The following is a 16,977-nucleotide window of genomic DNA, read 5'->3' as shown; positions in this document are numbered from 1 at the left end:
CCACAATACCAATATGAGAATGAAGGAAGTGAAAAGGTTTTGTTTCAGTTCTTGTTTTCGAGATGTACGATACAGCTTCATTAATTTAGAGAAAGGCCGCCTATGGGTCAGCCTCTTTATTGGGCTTTCATGTTATCTCCGCCGGCCTCGCGCTGATCAGATCTCTCCACACATGCTGTTCTTCTAGGCCCTCTGGGAAAGACGGTTCTCTACCCAGGGGGACATTATGACATGAGATTCACATTCTACTCCAATGTGTGTACTTTTTTTAACATTGGTGATTTAACACTTAAATCAGCCGTGAGGCTAGCCTGTGAGTTTTTTTTATTTTTATATATCTGTGCACTCAGGGTTAGTGACTTTTCCTAGATATGTGTGTTCTACCACCCAGTATCCTTACATTTTCAAAATCACATCAGGATAAGCTAATATAAAGCTATTTAGCAGTTATGTGTAGGAAGCAGGCTAATTTACAAGCGGCCAACTAGTGGTCATTGTGTGTAAATAGCAGCTTAGCATTGTAAAGAGGTGGCTCTTTTAGTAGGTAAAAAAGGAACGCTGTTCTAGTGTTAAGCACAACTTGAAATCTACCGTGGGAATATTAAGTCAGGTTTTAATAGATCCTACTGTCACATGGTCAAGCACTTTTCGACGGAGACCTTGGGAGTCAGTTGCAACTGGAAATCCTTTTGTTACAAACGTTCTATGTTCATGTTGTTCTATCTAAGGAACACAGTACACCGTGTGCTATTCTCTAAAGATGTGGGGCGGCTGTGGCTCAGGAATAGAGCCGGCGTCTAACGATCGCAAGATCTGCGGTTCGATCCTCGGCTCCTCCTGTCCACGTGTCGAGGTGTCCTTGGGCAAGACTCTGAACCCCACATTGCTCCCAATGAGCGGGCCGGCGCCTTGCATGGTAGCTTGGTGTGTGAATGGGTGAATGAGAGGCCATTGTAAGGCAGAACATTTACCTTTTAAATACCCTGTTCTTACTGTGAGGCCCTGTCACCAATCATCAATGTCATGAGCACAGTAAAGAGGCACAGCCTAGAGTGAAGGATAGGGTTGGTCATTGTCAAGTAAGGCTGAAAGGACTAAAAGAGGCTCATGCAGCTTACTCAAGCAATGTTATTGTATTTTTTAGGAACAGACACGGACAGAATAGTTAGACGCAGTTTCATTTTCTCACTTGACTTCCTCTAATGGTACTATGGTGAAGAAGACCAATGTTTTATTTTCCATGCAATCCACTCAGTCAGTCAATTGTTGGAATTGGGTATTTTTTTTGCTCTAGGCACATAGTCGGTGGTCCCTAGAACATTTAGGGGTTATGTGCCTTGCTCAAGGGCACATGCAGCTCCCTCCTGAGGCGGGAAGATCAAAGCGGTGACCTTCCTATCGCTAGCCGGGCCTCTGTAACCTCTAGGCTACCGCCGCCACCCACGGTGACCTTTTAGTCAGTCACATGACCTGACATGGGGGAATGCTCTTCAGAAGAGCCACACGTGTACTCCTTTGATAGCCTGTTAAACTGACCAAACATGAATGTTTAGGCTATCCTCCTTAGGATTGTGTAGAGAAATGTCTCCCCATCGGCATTTTATGACGGTCTCCTTTTCATCTTGAAACGAGGGTTTTATAGCCTCATGTAATCACCGGATGAAATGAGCACTCTTATGTGTCATTTCCAAAAGATCCGCGGTATTGCACTACTAAAGTACTGCACCACCGACCAACATAAAAGACACGGTGTTATTGAAGTGTGCCCATTTATTGTGAAAGCCTTTTTATTTATTGCTACTAGCCTATCATTTATTTTGAAACATAGCCTACATAGCCTATTTTCATTTTGGGCTTTTAGCAGATCCTTTATCCAAAGCAACTTACCACAAATACATTTTGTAAGTAAGTGAATCATCTATCCATCAGTCATCATAAGACAAAGTAGGCTAATCTGTGCTACGACCAGGGGCCATTGGCCCCTAAAAGAAGGAAGCATTTTTTTTTATTTTTATAGTAGAACAACTGTACAGGGGGGTAGATGGGATGAGGAGGTATTAGGAGGGATAGTTAACATGTAACCTGAAGAGACCAGGAGGTCAGGTCATACCAAAAGGTCAGGTCATGCAGGTATACAGGTCTGACCAGACACAACAGCAGGGTGGACAGGGCCTGTGTGGATCTGCAGACCTGGAGCCCTTCTGGGTTAAGGAACTCTCTAGGCTCTCACCTGCAGCCTTGGATCCTGAACAGAGGTGAAGTACTCCTGCTCTTTGGAAAGGGCGTCAAGTTGTTGTCCCCTGCAGTGAGATGAGGGGAGGGGAGTATGGATCGGGGGGAGGGGAGTATGGGTCGGTGTCTGTCCGACGTTCCTATGTCACACACTTTTCTCTCTGACACCATTTGGACATCTCGCCATAGAGATTGTTCGGAGTTTCAAGGTAACGCTGATTCATGTTTTGATGGTGCGGCTAAACTGATGGGTTATTATTATTAAAAACGTCACAATAGTGTGCAAAGAGGTTAGCGCACCTCAGGCCGCACCTTTTTGACCAACTGACTGTTTTCAGATAATACTGTCATCCTTGGAAAGGAATAAGCACTACAAGCTCTGGTGACGGTTCAGCTCCCCTCAGGTCCGTGGACTGCCTTCAGATTAACAGTCAGAAGAAGATAATGATAATGAATCAAATAAGCACTCCACGTTCCGGTAACTTTTGAAGACCCATCTCTTCAGGTTACACCTTAACTGCTCCTCCTGAGACATCTACTACCCCCAGCACTGCGTCTCCTGAGACACCTGCTTCCCCCTTTACTGTGTCCCCTATGACTTCTACTGCCTCCTTTTACTGTTTCTCTGTTCTCCAGTGTCTATATATATTACGTTTTTCCTTCTATCACTGAGACTGCCAATGGCCCCGGGCCTGAGCTAGATTACTCTTCCTGCTACGACTGGTGGATTGATGATTCACTTGCTTAGTCAAATGTATCGATTGTAAGTCGCTTTGGAATAAGGCGTCTGCTAAAGGCCAAAAATGTACAAATGTAAATGGTAACTTTTGAGTCATACGTCTGAATAATTGTCACTAATTCACACAAGGAGGGGTGCATATTTTCTGGGCACAAACACGTTTACTGCACACTTAGTTTTTCATTTTAACGAGGGCATGGTACCCTTTAAAAACTCAAACTGAGTCGATCTTTGAAGGTTCCACATTTTTAATTGGCACACCAATAAGTAATAGAAACTTGCTCGAGTACTCTTAACTCACTATGTGAGGTAAAAACAATCTCCTCTACAGAGACTAGAAGTAATTGCATTGGTTCACCCTGCATAGGCTAATCCTGCCATGACCTGTCACTAGATCCCATCCCAGCATGCCTTACAAGGTCCGTTATCGACCACAGTGTCACAGAGGGGATGTCATAGGCTCCAGTAACAGCCCTTCTTGTGGCTCATTATACAGGTCCAGGAGGTAAGGACTCTAAGGATCTGCCACAGAAGAGCACAGAACTCTGAACAGGAAGAGAATGGGTTTGCTTCATAAAGCAGTTTAGAAGCGTACTTCTCGTTCGGGCCGATCCACACTGTCCTGAGTGTGTCTCCCTCCACAGCCTCCACAGAGCAGACTTCTGAATGCGTTATGAGACTTACAGAACTATGTTTTATTCAGGAGTCACACTCTTCTTCTACTTTTCGGCGTCTCTGTGCGGTTGCTCTTGTGACGGTTCCCCTGACAGGCCCTCCCCTCTCCTCTCTCTGGAGCGGGAGCTTGACTGGAAGGCACGACTCACACGCCAAGTCAGAAAATATTAGTCACTGCTCTTTTTTTTCCCTTCTCTCTCTCCCTCGGTCTCTCTCCATCTTTTTATGTGCCCTGCCAGAGGCTGCGTAGAGGGGAAAACGTGACACAATCTCTTCTGCTACGCTAGCTGCCTGCTAGTGACTCATCCACCTACGTTTTGAAGCTTGTTTAATGTGCTCCAAGTCTGCACAGCATGTTAACTACCACACTCTCAGCAGGACTGGTTAATTCCCCCTCAACAGTGGAGTAGCATGCTGCCATACTCCTGGTACTGCTGTAACAGAACCTAACAGCTGGTACTTCTGCCGTTCTCAGTACCAGACAGCCCTGGAACCCTGTCCAGTTTGAATACGAAAGCAACAGATCTCCATAACGATGCTATCGCCATTGCACTGCACCACTGCCCCTATCCTACCTGGAGAAGGAGAAACACCTATGTGAGAATACTCACTGTTAGGGCAGAGCACATAGCATTGTTTTAATAATAATAATAATAATAATAATACATTAGACTTATATAGAGCTTTTCTACACACTCAAAGACCCTTTACAAACTGAAAAGATCGAGTAGTAATAAAAACAGAAACCCAATAAATAAAATAAAGTATAATGAAGGTAGTGCTGGGGACACGTGGGGGAGGGGAGGGGGAGAGGGTGTTTTCCTTTTTGTAGGAAGGGCGGGGGCGGTGTAGGAAGGGCGGGGGCGGGGCCTCTGGAGCAAATATGGTGCTGTGCACCTTGCAGACTGGAGGGTCAGTGTGGGAACTGCAGTGCCACATGTCCTACCCCCTCCTCCAACTGCACCCCACCCCGCCCCACCCTGTCCTGCCTGGCCAGTAAGCCACCCAGGCACTTCTGTACCCCACCCCGCCCCACCCTGTGCTGCCTGGCCAGTAAGCCACCCAGGCACTTCTGTCTGTGAAAGATGAGCAGCGGTGGGAACATGAATAAGACATCAGGGTTTTTAATCTCCATAACGGAGGGTCTCTGGAGGGCCCCGGCGGTCGTGATGCACAGTCAGCGTTTAACCTGCACCGCCCAGAGGAACGTGAGACGACTCCTTTAGGAAGCCTGCGAGGAGACAGTTTTTTTTTCTATTTTTGAAAGGTCCATTTGGTTAAGTTGCTCTTAACGTCATTTTCAGCGGATGAGAACATCCACATGTTAATAGTAGATGTTCCCTTCGGTCCCCACAGTCATATACTCATGCTGTTGACTTGTTTTCTGTACACTACTGGCTGTGCCTTTTTCCTATGTCATGCGTTGGGTAATGATGTTGTTTCAAGCCGAGCTGCTTTTCAGACGTCTTACCACAGCGCTCCTTCAGACCGCCGGCCCTGTGTTTTCATGCTCCGATAGGTCCTCTGCTCCTAGAGTGACTCAGCACATAATGTGTGATGAGCCAATGCAGTATTATGTGGTCTCCGGGCAACACTGTGGTAACAGTATGCGCATCAGAAATAGAATGATTATAATGTTCTGTTTCGCTCGCCAAGAAGACCCTGGTTATGGGAAGGACAAAGCCACTCACGGATCACTTAACGCTCTGCTCAGAGAGAGAGACGGTTAGACATGATGACCTCTCTCCCATGTCTGCATTACCGCCCTCATCAGCCAGCCAGCCAGCCAAGAGAAGAGCTTTGTCCCGGGCAGCGGGAAATTATCTTTTCTTTCTCCGCACGGTTTCATCCCATTCAGACGCTGTTGTTAAACGTCCGTCGCCCTAACGTTACTCGCTAGTTCAAATAAATAAGGAAGCATTAGCATTTGTCACTATTAAACTCTCGCTATTAAATTCTGGTTAAGTGCTGCGGAACGTTGAATCGCGCTCGTCGAGTTGAAAGAGGATGGATTAAACACGAGTGAGGGTTTAATGTTTGGTTTCGCTTTGGCTCGCTAACGCGTTCCCATTTTTAGATGACTTATTTCCATGTTGGGCACGAGCATGCTTTGTGTCTCTCTCCACCTGGTTGGGTTTTAAAGCTAGCTAATGCACTGCTTCAAAATGTCTTCTATTCTCCTCTGATGGGAACCAATTATCTTAATGCGGGGGGTCTCGTCCTGGAGCCTGGCCTGTGCTGGGGCTCCAATAAAATGGGCGTCGTGTAGCAGGAATGTTAATGGACTGTTCCAACGGCATCACGGTACCATCAGCCATGTAGACACCCCCCCCCCGCCTGCTCACTCAGGCTCACCCACAACGCTCACGCTCACAGAGATCCTTTTATGCCACGGATGCCCGTGTGCTAATTGGACATCCGCGAGCTCGTCTTATTGAACTCCCGTTGTCCACATTCTGCCCCTCCGTTCATTGTTGTGAGGCCAACTTCTGAGTCTCTGGACACGACACAGACAGACTGTTGTCTGTGAGGTCTCTTGTTTGTAGTGGGGGGTTTCAGACAGGCTCTCTCTCCTCCCTATGGGGGGGGTCCTGTGTACCAGAACAGACCGCCAGCAACCCCAGCCCAAAGCACCTGGAACACTATCAGATTCAAATGTAACACTGGGCTAAAGACTTCCAAAGCCCCATGCTTACTCCAGCAGTGCACCCAGCCATGGAGACCTGGTTTGGGGATGATCATGCCCAGTTAACACTAGAACAGCCGTGCCTTTTTTACCTGCTAGTAGAGCCGCCTCGGGGGTCTAATAGACCCCCTTTTTATAATGTAAATCTGCTACTTACACACAACGGCCACTAGTTGACTGTCTTGTTTTTTAGCCTGCTTCCTACAGAGAAAAACGGCAAACTAGCTTGATATTAGCTTATCCTGATGTGATTTAGAAAATGTAAGGATACTGGGTGGTAGAACGCACATATCTAGGAAAAGTCATGAAAGGAGGGTCCTGAAATTTGATCGAGTGCAAAGATATCACTTTTCTTTGCTCACAGGGGTCACTGTGACCCCATCACGGCTCTTCTAGTGTTAAGCTGTTCCTTCTCTGGGTTGAAGCAGAGCTCGGTGTTGGAGCTCCTCAACAGCATAAACCCAGTTTAGATGACAGCGAGAGCCTGTCTTCTACAGGGATCACCACAATCATCCGAAGACTAATACCCTTGGAGGAAATGCATAAAACACCCATGGGCAATTCATCACCAGGGGGAGTATTGCATCAACGTCGCTAAAGGAAAATCCAGGCTTATCTCTGTAAGTCTCAGGAGGCTGATCAAGAATAAGCCTGGATTCTCCTTTAGCGATGTTGGTGGACTACCCCCCCCCCCCCCAGGGCTAGTGTTGATGTCTTTTGTAACTTTGTCTGTTGATGTTTTAGTAACTGTGTGTTGGTGTTGGTTGCCCCCCCAGGTGCCGTTCCCAGCTCTTCAGGGGGAAGGGGTGGAGTATCTGGGCCGCGCCGATGACGCCATCATCGCCATCTCCAACTACAGGCTCCACATCAAGTTCAAGGAGTCCATCATCAATGTAAGAGTCGGCAGTCTGGAATCAAGTCAACAGGGGTAGTCATGCCTGGATTCAGTCCGAGTGGAACCCTGAGAACAGAACAGAGAGCTGAGGATGAAGGGAGCCTATAGCGTGAGAGGGAGGCTATGCTTGTTAGACTGAGAACATGCCATCATTTCCCATATAAACTGTGTACAGCACATCATGCTGCTTACAAGGCTAGGCCAGTTTATTTGTATAGCACATTTCATACAATTCAAAGTGCATTATTATAATAATAATAATCATAATAATCATAATAAAAATAATACATTAGAGCTTTTCTAGACACTCAAAAGACGCTTTACAAACTGAAAAGATCGAGTAGTAATAAAAAAGAAACAAAAGAAATAAAAGAAAGTATAATGAAGGTAGTGCTTTTACATACAGCATAAAAAAAAATACAGCAAGAGGAGGATCGTAAAGGAAATAAATATACAAGGCAAATAATCCTAATGTTGTTTCACACCAAGTGCACTTTACTACAAGTAGGCTAAAGCCTTCCCCAGCCTGTGGGCCTGGCTGGCTGTAAGCCGGCCCCGTGCGGGGCACCGCGGGAGAGGGCGGGCCGCCTCTGATCTCCCAGGCTGGAGGGTTCTAACGTGACCTCTGGGTCTCAGAGGCTCCGCGCCGCGCCGGCGTTGGCATCCAGCGGGCCCTCTCTCCCCGCTGACGTCAAACCTTGCCCAAATACAAACAGCACGATTGTTTGCATTCGCTGGCAATGAAATCCCTCCTTCCTCCCAGAACTCCAGCCACCTACCTAGCACAGGGCTCTGCTCAACACGAACACATCTGCTAGAACTAAAATCGTTTTTCCAGGTGATTTCAAAATGTTTCGAATTTTTTTCTTCGTTTACCGGTGGGGAGGTATTTATGGAGGTAGTTACCGGTGGGGAGGTAGTATGGAGGTAGTTATGGAGGTAGTTACCGGTGGGGAGGTAGTTATGGCGTCACGTTCAAGAGGCTTTTTGTCGGAGGATTTCTGTATTGCAACATTTCAAGGAATCAGCTGATGTAGGATTGACGTTGTGCAGAGTCCAGCACTGACCTCAGAGGCACAGTTGAACTTTAAATGAACGCTAGCCAGACACCCCCCCCCCCCTCTCCCTTATCTTACTCCCTCAGCCATATTCCCCTGCTGTGAAGCTGTGTTCCCTTGTCCTTTTACTCTCCTTTCTGTTTGTCTTTTTTTCCGCCATCATTTCCTCTGAACTTGGCGGTGTGCAAAAAAAGTATCGCTCTGCTATGGGCTCTGCCTGACTTTCTCTACCACTCTTGATGTTAGCGTTAGCTCTACGTTTAACCCTTCATTTTCCTTTTTGTTTTTAGTTTAATAGCTTTTCTTTCTCCATTTCCTCCCCTGTCTTGTGCCCCCCCCCCCCCTTTCTCTGTTCCCTGGTGTCACTGTGTTGTAGACCTACCCAGGTGTGGACAATGAGATTTCTGTGAGTACCATGTGACGTCCCCCCTCCTGCTCCTCCCAGTCTAGACAGCTCTGTCAGTCCACCTCTGTTCAGACGGCTCCTGGATTAAAGTGCACTGAGGACAAATTGTGATTGAACTTTCAAACGCACGCGGGCATGTTTGTACGTCATCCTCACAATCTGCCCACATACTGTACCATATCGAACGCCCTCAAGTGAAGCTCGAACACGCCCTCTCTGGGGTTTATTCGGACACTCTGTGCGCTTTAAGACACGAAGCTCGTCTGTATTATGGCATGATAACGGTCGCTCAACTACCCAGTCAGATGACCCGCAGTCATATGTTGACGCTGAGCGGTTAGGTCAAATGAAGGTCGACGCCTCATCGACGATTGTGTAACTGTTTCTGTTTTGGAGTGACCTCATTAGCACCTCTGCCATAACAGAGCTAGAGCTGCTGAACACCAGTGGGGTCGAGCATGAGCGAGTGACTGAACGTTCTAGAATAGATTGCACTGCAGACAACCCAGCCTTGGCCTCTTAGTACTGCTCAGTCGTTGTGTGTTAGGTGCCAGCGTTTGTTTAATAGTGTCTAGTAACGATGATTGAGTTGATTGTTTGTCTGGATGAGATGTGCGTTCTGTATGGCAGGCTTGGGCTTCCGTAGACTCGGATAGGTCTCCACTTGTTCCTAAGTTAAAGGAGACTAGCGACTTGACGATGTAATAACCTGCTACTTGGTAATGTTCTTCTGACATGACATTGATGCTGTTGATTATATGGAGTCAACAAACTCAATGTAGGCATTGCTGTGAATTGTTTCTATTAATACCTAACAGAGGTATGCAGGGGGGCAGAAGACCCCCACGGAAGGTAAGTCTACCATGAGTGTCGGCTTTTGTTTGTACCTTTTTGCTGTGTGAAACAGTTTTCCCTTTCATTGCCTGCAGTCTACTTACTGTGTGCTAGACGTGGGGACAGGCAGCTAGTAGAGGAGGTGTGCTGTCTAGTCTGAGGTTCCCTGTGTGACTCAGCGCCCCCTCTCTGTCGCCCCCTACAGGTGCCTCTGAGGCTGATCGAGAGCGTGGAGAGCAGAGACATGTTCCAGCTCCACATCATCTGCAAGGACTCCAAAGTCGTCAGGTAGAGAGAGAACCCACTGACCTGCTATAATTCATTACATTTATATAGCGTTTTTCCGAGGCTCAAAGACGCTGCTATCATCACCACACGTTAATAAACACATTGATGACATCATGAAGTCGGCTTTAAGATGCTTTTCTTAAAGACTGAGTTTCAAGAAAACAAAGTAGCAGGGGAATGCGTAGGGCTGTGACGACGACTTGTGGCTGTGACGACCTCTGGTGTCCCTCAGACCCCTGAAGTGTTCCCATGGCTTTTACCTAATAATGGAGAAGAAGAAGAAGAAGAAGAACCGTATCACACCGTATGCATTATCATTTGGGTTCTGAAAAGGAGGGAGATTGAGAATGAATGACAGGATGTTCTCTCTCACCATCCCTGACTTATCCCCTCCTTTCTGTTCCTGATCCGTGTGTGTGTGTGTGTGTGTGTGTGTGTGTGTGTGTTCAGATGCCACTTCTCCACGTTCAAGCAGTGCCAGGAGTGGCTGAAGCGTCTGCACCGAGCCACCGCCCACCCGGCCCGGCAGGAGGACCTGTTCGCCCTGGCCTACCACGCCTGGTGTCTGGGGGGCTGCGCCGACGACGAGGACCAGCACCTCCATCTCTGCCGCCCAGGTCAGCCCAGGTCACACCCGACCAGCCACACAGACACACACACACACCCACACACCCACACACCGGACCAGCCTCAGGCACATCTGCTGTGCAATGATCATGCTGTCTAATCAGCATCTGGATATCGTGAGCTTAGAATGATAAGGTTCTATCTCCGTTTAGAATGATAAGGTTCTATCTCCGTTTAGGGTAGTTCAGAGATATTGAGGGTCAAAGTTTTTACATTCCATTATGTTTTGTGAGATGGAACCTTTGTATTTTATTAATTACTAACTCAAAAATGTCAACATTTCAAAAATAACACCACACAGGCATTAATAAACACCTAATGGGTCAGATTATGTAAAAAACTAAATTTTGACAAAAATGGGGATAGAACCTTATAATTCTAACGTCACAATATGCCACACCTGTCAGGTGGATGGGTTATCTCGGCAAAGGAGAAGTGCTCACTAACACAGATTTAAACAAGTTTGCGAACACAATTTGAGAGAAATAGGCCTTTTGTATACCTAGAGAAAGAATCTTTGATTTTGACTCGAGCAAAAAGTGTTTATATATATTTATATTTTGCGTTTATATTATTGTTCTGTGTGTGTGTGTATATATATTAGGGCTGTCAATGCTAACACGTTAACATTCACACAAATGAATCATATTACCAAGATACATGCATATTAGAACTACAGATATTAGATGGAGGTCCGTTGAGGATTCCATTACAGAAGCTCCATTATTAAACACCAGTCAGGATGGCTCAGCGGTCCAGTCACTGGGCTCAGGCTCCATCTCATCTGGAGGCACCGCGGGGGTCAAATCCAATCTCTTCTCAGTAATATGAAACACGGCGGACCCACTGCGCTTACATGTTATTACATATGAGATACCCTCGACCACTGCTAGTGGAGGTTCTGGAATGGATGCAGGATCTAATGTCTGTAGTTCTATTATGTATATATCTTGGTAATACGATTAATTTGTGTCTTTTTTTTACGCGTTTCCAGATTAATCGCGAGCGTTAACATTGACAGCCCTAATCTCAAGCATGTGACACGGAGGCATGGATTTTGTTCATCTCAGATCATCCTCTCTTCGGTCTCTCACTCCCTCACTCTCTCACTCACTCTCTCACTCTCTCACTCTCTCTCTCTCCCTCCTTCCTCTCGGTCTCCTAGGTGATCATGTCCGTCAGAGGCTGGACATGGAGGTGAGGCGGATGGGCTTCGACATGCAGAACGCGTGGAGGGTGTCTGACATCAACAGCAACTACAAGTAAGTATCCCCCCCAGACACCCTTATCCACAGCCGATCCCCTCTCCTATTTACATTTAAAATCAATGAAAAAATGTAATGAACATTTTTAGATGGCTCCAGTCTCGGTGCTTGGAGGCTGGGTTAGAGAGTGACTCATTTCAAAGAGAGTTTTGAGGCCGTCAGTGTTTGAACTCTGTCTGCCCTCAGCTCTTGATCGTGTGTGTGTGACGGGTCTGAGCAGTAGAATGGCTGCAGTCGAACAGGGAGTAGAGGCCCGGTCGTCTCACTGACAGACTGAAGGGTGTGTGTGTGTGTGTGTGTGCGGTCCTCCCTTAACTCTTAGACTAAAGGACTCTGTCAGCGGTCACTCTTTGTTCACACAATGCACCGCTCTCACACAAGCACACATCAAGGCAAGTTTATTTGTACAGCACATTTCATACAACAAAGGGCAATTCTGAGTGCTTTACATAAAGAAACACAGAAAAAGGAAAGAAGGATAGTAATAATAAAACATTTTTGGCAAGAATAGGTACATATAGAAAATAAATAGAGAAACATTTAACAACATAATAAGACAATGAATTAAAAAGATCAAAACATATACATCAATACACCCTGCACAACACCCACACACCCCTCCCACCACCTCTAGAGGTGCTTGTACCTGTGTGTCAGGCCCTGGTGCCTTCTGGGTAAATAAATCAGGCGGTAAAGGGCGCACAGTCCGTTCCGGGGGCCTTAGAGAGCGCCATGCTGAGGGTGACAGACACACAGGGGTAGCTGGGTAATTAAAACACGTCTGGACCTGCTGGGCTCCGTGTCGCGCACATACGCACGCACGAGACATCTATCTTCCGCCATCTGAAAGCCCCCTCTCACTAAGCACACCCCCCCTTACAGCTGCAGACAGTCTTTATGGACTGACTTTAATAATGTCCCTCGCTTCACTGTGAATGATTCTTTTCTCTGTCCCGAAGCTTTTAGAGACTCTCACGTCTGTCTACTGGCAGTAGTGAAACACCCCCCCCCTCCTCTCCTCTTTTCTAGTGTGGATTACGTAATGGTATGCTGTCAGCACTGTAACGTATAGCTAACTCCTCTCCCCCCCCAGGCTGTGCTCCAGTTACCCCCAGAAGCTGCTGGTCCCAGTGTGGATCACCGACAAGGAGCTGGAGAGCGTCGGATCCTTCCGGTCCTGGAAGAGGATCCCCGTGGTGGTCTACAGGTACGGTGACACAACAAATATTTCTTTCTTTCTTCTTCTATCACGACGACTGCCAATGGCCCCGGGCCTGAGCTAGATTACTCTTCCTGCTACGACTGGTGGATTGACGGTTCACTCGCTTAGTCAAACGTATCGATTGTAGTAAGTCGCTTTGGAATAAGGCGTCTGCTAAATGGCCAAAAATATTTTTTAAAAATACAATCAGTTCACAATAACCCAAAGACAGTGTGTGTTTCTATCTCCTGTCGTCCGCCTATTCTAACATGCCTTGTTGGTTGTCGTCTCATGTTGAGTGTGTCCCTGCCCGGGCAGTGCAGGCACCAGAGGAATGGTCGTACTCTCATGTGTGTGTTCTCTCTCTCTCTACAGACACCAGAGGAACAGTCGTACTCTCATGTGTGTGTTCTCTCTCTCTCTACAGACACCAGAGGAACAGTCGTACTCTCATGTGTGTGTTCTCTCTCTCTCTACAGACACCAGAGGAACAGTCGTACTCTCATGTGTGTGTTCTCTCTCTCTCTACAGACACCAGAGGAACAGTCGTACTCTCATGTGTGTGTTCTCTCTCTCTCTACAGACACCAGAGGAACAGTCGTACTCTCATGTGTGTGTTCTCTCTCTCTCTCTCTACAGACACCAGAGGAACAGTCATACTCTCATGTGTGTGTTCCCTCTCTCTCTCTCCAGACACCAGAGGAACAGTCATACTCTCATGTGTGTGTTCCCTCCCTCTCTCTACAGACACCAGAGGAACAGTCATACTCTCATGTGTGTGTTCCCTCCCTCTCTCTCCAGACACCAGAGGAACAGTCATACTCTCATGTGTGTGTTCCCTCTCTCTCTCCAGACACCAGAGGAACAGTCATACTCTCATGTGTGTGTTCCCTCTCTCTCCAGACACCAGAGGAACAGTCATACTCTCATGTGTGTGTTCCCTCTCTCTCTCTCTCTACAGACACCAGCGGAACGGTCATACTCTCATGTGTGTGTTCCCTCTCTCTCCAGACACCAGAGGAACAGTCGTACTCTCATGTGTGTGTTCTCTCTCTCTCTCTCTACAGACACCAGAGGAACAGTCATACTCTCATGTGTGTGTTCCCTCCCTCTCTCTCCAGACACCAGAGGAACAGTCATACTCTCATGTGTGTGTTCCCTCTCTCTACAGACACCAGAGGAACAGTCATACTCTCATGTGTGTGTTCCCTCTCTCTACAGACACCAGAGGAACGGTCGTACTCTCATGTGTGTGTTCCCTCTCTCTCTACAAACACCAGAGGAACAGTCATACTCTCATGTGTGTGTTCCCTCTCTCTCTCTCTCTACAGACACCAGCGGAATGGTCATACTCTCATGTGTGTGTTCCCTCTCTCTCTACAGACACCAGAGGAACGGGGCGGTGATCGCCCGCTGCAGCCAGCCTGAGATCAGCTGGTGGGGCTGGAGGAACACGGAGGATGAGTACCTGGTCACCTCCATCGCCAAGGCGTGTCTGATGGACCCCGGCGCCAGGGTGGCCTGCGGAGCCCCGGCCTGCCGGCCGCGCGGGGACGGGACTGACGGCTCCGACAGCGACTTCGGTAAAGACTCACGCCCAACTCTTATCTCCTTTTTTCAGGGTTCCCGCGATGGTCTTAAAAGTATTAAAAGTCTAAAATCCAGCAATCCAACCCATAAGGCCTAAAAGGGCCTAAAATGTCAGCTATTCGGTCTAGAAATGAGGTGCTAGGTCTTAAAAATTAGATCCTGCAAGGAAATCAGTCCGACCACATCTATTTACGCGGAAATGAATCAAGCTGGAACCCCAAAAAATGCCAATTCGCTTCCTTCTATGTCTGTATGGCAGTGAAATCCCTAATTTCATCACCTCGAGGATGACAAAAAGCTATCATATGGTGTCGCGAATAGGTCTAAAATTCTATTCAAATAGGTCTAAAAAGGTCTTAAATGTGACTTGTTGAAACTTGTAGGAAGTGTTTTTTATCCTATTATCTACCAGCTCGGTCGACTGAGACTCTTGTTTACTGTCCCAGTGAAGTATGAGGGGAACTCCCTCTGTCCTCTGCCTGTTTGAAGTCATATTTTGGCCAAATGTAGATATCTGCCTAACTCTACTCTCCTAACACTGCTGATTCACTGGGCATTATTGCCTATGATGCCATCAGAATGCTTGTTACATTCCAAATCCACTATCTGCCCAAGTCATCTCTTTGACATAGGCATGTTTGACACTACATACAAAGATGGCTCGGCTGACCACAAGTGAAGCATGACTTATGGTAATTATGCTATGATACAGTATATCCCACCCATGTGTTTTGAACCTAGTAGGCGTGGTTCAAACTGCAGCAGATTTAGCTCATTAATTTATAATTCATGAGAACTACCAGAACAGACAATGAAGACATCTCACTGAACATAAGTGTCTGGGGATACGCCACTGGGAATATGAATACATTTTTATTTATATGTGCAATTACAGTATGTCTTCATTCACACACACACACACACACACACACACACACACACACACACATGCACGCACACACACACACACTCGCCCTCATGCATCAGGGCAGGACAGAGGATAAATTGTCCCCAATGAGGACCGGATACATTAGGGTAAAATGGCTGTGACACTTTTTTTGTTCCCTGCCTTGTTTACGTGTCGGTGGCCAAGATTATGGGGCCTGTTCTGGGAGCGAGCATCCCTTTCTCTGTCTCTTCTGCTCTCTCTGTGTGTAAGTGACTGTGACACCGATGCAGATGGGACTATATTGGTCGGGCTACGTACCGTCTACGCTCCCAAGTTTCTGTCTCGAACACTTCTGTAAACGAGCTACACTGTCTGGACAGGAACTTGGCTAGTGTCCAAGTTTAGAGCAGCTCTCCGCTTTGAGAGCTCTGTTCTAGAAACCGCTTCTCTAAAACCAGAACACAACGCTGGAAATCACCAGCCACAGTTGGGCACCTGTGAAAGAGAAAGAGAATCTATTTCCGAGACTTTTTCCATGGATGACACGCTGCGAATCGGTTCTCTAAATGGCAGGGCGTTGACCGAGTGAGAGTGGCATGATGGGAACTAGCGTACTATTGTCCCCTGTCGCCGTGGCGCTGAGCGAAGGCCGCAGTGGTCAGGCGGAGCTATTGATTTCCCTCCGGGGGACGAGCTGAGCCAGAGCTATCGATCCATGTTCCCTAACCCCGCTCTGTCTCTCTTCCTGTCCCCCCCCCCCCCCCCCCTCTCTATCTACTTTTTTCTACCTGTCTACATGTATCCCCCTCTCTCTTTCCCTCCACCCCCTCCATTTTTCGTCCTCTCTACATGTCTCTCAACCCCTCCCCAGACTCCTCTCTGACAGGATGTCCAGGCCCTGACGCCAACGCGGCGCCTCAGAAGCTGCTGATCCTGGACGCCCGCTCCTACACCGCCGCAGTGGCCAACCGGGCCAAGGGTGGTGGCTGCGAATGTGAAGGTCAGTACCCCCCCCGAACCCCCCACCGTCTCTGTGGGATCTACTGTCAACAACAACAACCACTTCAGATTTCTCTGGATTTAGAATCAACAACTTTACCTCAGAAGTCAAATCACACAACAGTTTGTCTGTTCCTTTGACAGATGAGAAGAGATTTTTTGATCAAAGATAACAAGGTGTGTGTGTGTGTGTGTGTGTGTGTGTGTGTGTGTGTGTCTGTGTGTGTCTCTGTGTGTGTCTCTGTGTGTGTCTCTGTGTGTGTGTCTGTGTGTCTCTGTGTGTCTCTGTGTGTGTGTCTGTGTGTGTGTCTGTGTGTCTCTGCGTGTGCGCGTGTGTGTGTGTGTGTGTGTGTGTGTGTGTGTGTGTGTGTGTGTGTTACAGAGTACTACCCCAACTGTGAGGTGATGTTCATGGGCATGGCCAACATCCACTCCATCAGGAACAGTTTCCAGTCCCTGCGTGCTGTCTGCAGTCAGATCCCTGACCCAGGAAAGTAAGTAGATCCGTCTGACCTTTCCCAGGTCCCCCCCCTCCTCCCCTCCTCCTCCTCCTCCCCTCCTTTCATCCCCCTCTCCAGGCCTCCGTAAGGCTA

The 16,977-nt window shown here is 47.6% G+C and overlaps 1 protein-coding gene across 1 annotated transcript in view; it reads left to right on the top strand.

The window, feature by feature from the left end:
• mtmr4 (myotubularin related protein 4) overlaps positions 1-16,977 on the top strand; it is a 67,265-nt gene that overhangs the window by 37,009 nt on the left and 13,279 nt on the right. Inside the window, exons 4-11 of the mRNA XM_080550096.1 lie at positions 7,109-7,225; positions 9,731-9,813; positions 10,264-10,430; positions 11,606-11,702; positions 12,799-12,912; positions 14,290-14,489; positions 16,257-16,385; positions 16,767-16,878. Coding sequence (XP_080406222.1) covers positions 7,109-7,225; positions 9,731-9,813; positions 10,264-10,430; positions 11,606-11,702; positions 12,799-12,912; positions 14,290-14,489; positions 16,257-16,385; positions 16,767-16,878 — 1,019 coding nt within the window. The remainder of the gene's footprint in view (positions 1-7,108; positions 7,226-9,730; positions 9,814-10,263; positions 10,431-11,605; positions 11,703-12,798; positions 12,913-14,289; positions 14,490-16,256; positions 16,386-16,766; positions 16,879-16,977) is intronic.

This window comes from Nansenia antarctica, assembly GCF_963989245.1.
Source record: "Nansenia antarctica genome assembly, chromosome: 20".
Lineage (NCBI taxonomy): Eukaryota > Metazoa > Chordata > Actinopteri > Argentiniformes > Microstomatidae > Nansenia > Nansenia antarctica.
This window is presented reverse-complemented; position numbering and strand designations above follow the sequence as displayed.